The 6,125-nt window shown below is 35.0% G+C and overlaps 1 protein-coding gene across 1 annotated transcript in view; it reads left to right on the forward strand.

The window, feature by feature from the left end:
• The window catches only part of LOC103594357 (chromosome unknown open reading frame, human C9orf84), a 93,987-nt gene that overhangs the window by 22,238 nt on the left and 65,624 nt on the right, over positions 1-6,125 (forward strand). The window contains exons 7-8 of the mRNA XM_008577567.1: positions 2,181-2,297; positions 3,956-4,064. Coding sequence (XP_008575789.1) covers positions 2,181-2,297; positions 3,956-4,064 — 226 coding nt within the window. The remainder of the gene's footprint in view (positions 1-2,180; positions 2,298-3,955; positions 4,065-6,125) is intronic.

A 6,125-nucleotide genomic window follows, 5' to 3' on the forward strand; every position in this document is an offset into this window, starting at 1 on the left:
TCATCTCATGTTTAGGCTCCATTGACATATTTTTTGTTGAGTCTGAGTCACATTTTCCTGTTTTTTCACTTTACTAAACATATTTGTATTGTATCCTGACATTGCACCTAATACATTACAGAAACTGTATTCTGCTATGTTCCTCTGAAGAGAGTTGATTTTTTTTGTTTTGTTTTGTTTTAGTAGGCTGTTAACTTGGTTGAACACAAACTACAGTCATCCCTCAGTATCCATGGGGGATTTGTTAGGACCTCCCATGGATACTAAAATCTGTAGATGCTCAAGTCCCTAATATAAAATAGGGTAGTATTTGCATATAACCTATGCACATCCTCCTGTATACTTTAAATCATCTCTAAATTGCTTATAATACCTAATATTATGCAAATGCTATGTAAATAGTCATTATAATTTATTGTTTAGGGAATATTGATAAGAAAAAAACTCTGTACATATCAGTATAGGCACAATTTCTTTGTCAAATATTTTTGATCCATGGTTGGTTGAATCCACAGATGCAGAACCCCATGGATATGGATGACTGACTGTAAACTTTATTATCCCTATGTTGGGAGGAAGCTGAAATCTCTATTCAGTACTTTTAGCCTTAACTGATGTGCTTGGAGTTTGCCCAATATATGTGTAGTTCAGGAATCACCCAGACATTTAGGCAGAGTTTATACATAGAGTTTGGGGCTCTTCTTTTGTTGTTCTCTCCTTTCCTGGATTTCTCCCCTTCATTTTTCAGCTACTGTGGTAACCCTGAATTCTAGTTCAGGTAGAGCTCTCCTCCAATATTCAAACCAATAAGACTGCAGATTCTTACCCAAGTTCTAGTTGCCCCAGGTAGCACCAACCTAGGTCCTTTCTTCAGTTGGAAAACTGTAAAAATGGGAAATTCACTCAGTGTCAATTCTCTTCCAGTTTTTGCTTGCTTTAGACTGTAGTACTTTCAGATAGTCATTTTACATATTTTGTTCAGAGTTACATTTGTTATTCACAGGAGAATTGGTCCATAGGAGCGATTGCCAGAAGCAAAACTCCCTTCATTTGGTTTTACGTATTCTTTTTATCTTCTTCTTATCTCCTGGAATTTTACTAATAACTCTGGTCCACAGAAGAATTTTTCCTCCCTCTCTGTTCACTCCACTTTTATATATGTTTACTGTCATTCTCATAGGATTTGGAAAGGATAGCTAATATGTGTGTTTTCTGCTGTATTGAACCAGAAGCCAGAAATATAATTTTGAAAGAAATTAATTATAACCATATTACTTGAAACATAGAATAATCTAATAAAAACTAGGTCTTGGAGAAAGGGAGAAAATTTTGGTGGAAAAATATGCTAAGTTTCTCATTTTATAGGGGAATTGAGATGCTGCTTTTTTTTCAATTGATAGAAAAAATGAAGATTAAAATGTAAATATTTTAAAATTAATGATAATGCATAAATTTAAAATATGATCTTCAAACCAATGGAAGAAAAAAACTCAGAATAGAATTAATTCTATGGAAAATAAAAGTAAGCAAAGGAACCAAAAGGAGTTGGAAACATATAATAAGACTATAAAAATACTACTTTGTCTGAATAAATGTAAATGGATTAAACTTCCCTATTAAAAGAGAGATTGGGGCCGAGCTGGTGGCGCACTTGGGAGAGTGCGGCGCTGGGAGCGCAGCAGCACTCCCCGCGGGTTTGGATCCTATATAGGGATGACCGGTGCGCTCACAGCGCTCACTGGCTGAGCGTGGTACGGCCGGTCTCAAAAAGGACAAAAACAAAAACAAAAAAAGAGAGATTGATTCTTAGATTAAATAAAAAAGCAAATATAATTACCATATTTCTGTGATTCTAAGATCCCACTAACTGCAAGACACATTTTGACTTAAGAATGCTTAAGGAAAAAAGAAACATTCTAATTGTACATACTGATTGCAGGGTGCATTGCAATTTTACATACAACAAAATATGAAAAACTATGTCTTATAATCAAGGAACTACCATGTATATTTTTTATAAGAGTTGTACCTTTAAAAAAAGGGGGAAAGGGCCGGCCCGGTGGCGCACTGGATAGTGCGCCGCTTGGGAAGTGCGGCGGCGCTCCCGCCCGAGGGTTCGGATCCCACATGAAGACCGGTTCCCGCTCACTGGTTGAGCGAGGCGCGGGGGCAACGCCGAGGGTTGTGGTCCCGTTGCCGGTCCCGGTCCGGTGCGGGGGCGACAGAAGATATGAAATGCAGCTCCACAGAGATTTTGAATATTCAGAGCCAAGGTGAACCAGAGTATAGTGAACCAGGTAGAAATTTTGAATAAATCATTGAGATTATACCTATATTTGATGTGAAAATACAATCCATTCATGTATATAGTCTACTATGACTCAATTTCTATGTTTAAAGTTTGATTATTATAATCCTAGTTGTTTTTTTCTCATATCTGCCCCTTTATATTTGTTGCTATCATTAACTCAGAATCCTACCAGCATCAAAACTGAGTAATATATAGAGAGAAGAGTTACAAAGATTAGGGAAGAAGAATAGAGGAAACAGTATTGATATTAAAAATAGAAATCTTAAAATATTATAGCTTAGTACATAAAATTATGTATTTTATCTCAGTATTAGCAATCTTTCTGACCTTATGTTACACTGTTTAAAAATTTAACGTTTTAATCCCCAAATCAGTCCTCTTATTCTCTGTTCCATCATTATTGTTAGTATTATTATCCCACCAAATTTGGAATCTCAGAATCATCTTTTCTTCCAGTGTAATGTCAAATTGTGTTTCTTCTTAAATATATTGATGATATTGTTATTTAATTGCACTTATAGTTGTAATTATAATCACATTAATTATCTATTGTGAAATTTACTTCCTTATTTATGAAAATCATAAAACCACACTGTCTTTTTAATAACGAGGATCAGTTTTTCAAGCCCACCCTGTAAATATATAACTCTGTGCTAGGCCATCTAGAGTTCAGACTCATTAAGGTGAAAAATTACTCTCCGTAATACTATTTGCTTAACATCACCAATATTTAGTATGGAGATAAAAATCGTACTATCTCCTGAGTACTGACAACATAAGCTGTTAGAATTAAAAGCATTATTACACATGAAACTTTTAGAATTTATCTTACTCGAGAAGTAAAATTAAAGAATATATATATATAAACATATAATAAAATAAATAAATAAATAAAGATTGCCCCATGCTGCTAAAAAAAAAAAAAGAATTTATCTTACATATGGTAAACTCAATAAAGTTTATCTGTCAATGTATTTAGTAAAAATCACCACTGTCATAGTTGAGGCACATATAATATATATGTAATTTCTCATATAGATGGAATTTTCTTCTTTTTTATTGAAACATAGTTGATAATACAGATTTGTGGGGTACAGAGTTGACTATTGATACTTGTATACAATATGTGATGATGACCAAATCAGGATAATTAACATATTCATCATTACAAAGCATAATCATTCTTTGTGTCCATTAACCAATTTCTCCCTAACCCCTCCCCCTCCCTCTTTCCCACCTCTAGTAACCACAGTTCTATTCTCTCCTTCTGAAAGTTCAATGTATTATTGTGATTGTTGTTTGTTTGTTTCTCTTTCTTTTTTTCTTTGTTAGCTGCCACTTATGAGTGAGGATACATGTTATTTCTTTCTGTGCCTGACTTATTTCACTTAACAGAATTTTCTCCAAGCTCATTCATGTTGCTGCAAACGGCAGAATTTCATTCTTTTTTATAGCTGACCAGTATTCCATTGGGTATATATATATCACATTTTAGATGGAAATTTAAGACTAATTTTTACTCAGATTTCTTATTGATATATTTTGTTGCAACAGAATCAACATAATAATTGTTTACACACAGTTCTAAGTTATACTTAATTTTATCAAATTTTTATGTAATCTTTAAATTTTCATATATTCCAGGACAGTTAGAAATGCCACTAACTCATCTACACCTAACAAGCCAACATTCTTCAGTGAATTCATTATGTACAGGACTTCAGACATTTCCACTTTCTCCTTTTTGTAAAATGTAAGTATTATAACTGGAACCCAAGTTGCAATTCAGACCAAATAGTCTTTAATTAAATCTCTCCATATAAAGGCGATTCCCAAGATATCTCTATGTAAAAATGTAAGAGGTAGTATAATGTCTGTAGTAAGCAACTGGAGGGAATATACTGTACATATTTGATTTTATATGTGTATAGTATCTGTAGAAGGGCACACAAAAAATAAGTAACACTGGTTGTGTCCAGAAGAGAACTGTAACATGGCAATACGGGTAGATTTTTCACAAAACGGTCTTTTATACATTTAGTATTTTGAATGTGAATATATGACCATTAAAAATAAATAACATGACAATTTTAGAAGATCCTGGCATTGGAATAATATACTTAGGTCATTGTCACTGGACACTTGCCAATGGCACCGCCTCTATTGGCACTCACTACCATGAAAGGTGGTGTAGTGGTATGTTAGTTTGCTAGGGCTGCCACAACAAATACCACAGATGGGGTGGCTTAACCAACAGAAATTTATTTCCTCACAGTTCTGGAAGCTAGAAGTCCAAGAACAGAGTTTTGGCAGGGTTAGTTTCATTCTAAGGCCTCTCTCCTTGGCTTATAGATGGCTATCTTCTCCCTTTGTCTTCATATAGTCTTTCCTCCATTCTTGTTTATGTCTTAATCTCCTCTTCTTATAAGGACACCAGTCATGTAGGATTAGGATACACCCTAACGACCCCATTTAGCTTAATTACCTCTTTATAGCCCCCATCTCCAAATACAGTCACATTCTGAGTTGCTGAGGGTTGGGCTTCAGCATATAAATTTGTAGAGGGACACAGTTCAGCCCATAATAAGTAGTTAAAAGCTCTGAATTAGAGCTAGATTGCCTGGATTTATCACTTATTAACTCTTTAATTTTAATTGATCTGTGCCTCAGTTTCTTTATCTGTAATACTGGAATAACAATAGTATCTACCTTACAGGGTTGTTACAAGGTCTTCTAAAAGATTTGTGAGTAGCCAAGAAACACAGTGCACTGTGAATAGTCGTCGATCAATAGATTTGGCTGTCAACTTACTCCCCCTAGGAGTACCAGGGGTCATATCCCCTCTCCAACACAGATTATCCACTGACCTTGATAACCTCTGTCAGTGTGGTCTCAGTGTCAGGAGAACCAGACATGTAAAACCAAGGCTCAATCAATAAATATGTTCAATACCGCATTGTTACTGCACAGAATGGTCTGTAATCTTAAAATTGATATTGCAGATCTAGATCATTGTATTCTAGTTTAAGCCAAAATTCCATAGCTTAATAGCCCAGCATCCTTGTCGTTTGTCAGAGTCTGAGATAACTTTGGTTGCTAACTTATACTATGTGGCATATATGTAACTTAATGTTTTCTAAGGTGGGTTAGTATGCTATCCTAGAATAAAACCACTCTATTCCTCTGCTTCTTATACTAGTTACAAAAACCAAGAATGTAACCAGTACAGTGCTTTCTTTTCCCCAATGGTAAACCTAGAACTTAATGTGTCCTAAAATTACACATTTTAAGGAAAATTACAGGATAGTATACAAATTTCTAATGACTTATTCTAGGACTGGAAACTGTGGGTGCTGTGTACTGGGTTTTGAATACTTAGGTGTGATCACTATCTTCCAGAAAGGAATGCTGTTGGATTACTGGGAGCAACTTGAGTCAAGGCTCTAGAACTCATCACTGGCTGCTTAGGCTTCTATTAATGGTCTCAGCAAGGTGTTGAAGCATAAGATGGAAGAGCCTGGCACTGAGGACCCCATGTATATCTTCATCTTCTGGCTGGCTAAGAGTTACTGTTTTGCATTTGGGGAGTAAATTTATGCTATACAGAACTCTACCATGCAACACTGTAACTCACAGATATGTACAGTCAATTATGTTTCAATAAAAAAGAAAAGAACTCTACCATGAACTAGGACTGTCCATATAAGATATGAGCACTAAATATAGCATGGGATAAATATGAAAACTACTTGTAATTTTTTTTTTTTTTTTTTTGTCTTTTTTTGTCTTTTTCCGTGTCCGGCAACGGATCGCA

Source organism: Galeopterus variegatus, unplaced genomic scaffold (assembly GCF_000696425.1).
Source record: "Galeopterus variegatus unplaced genomic scaffold, G_variegatus-3.0.2 Scaffold1541, whole genome shotgun sequence".
Taxonomy (NCBI): Eukaryota; Metazoa; Chordata; class Mammalia; order Dermoptera; family Cynocephalidae; genus Galeopterus; species Galeopterus variegatus.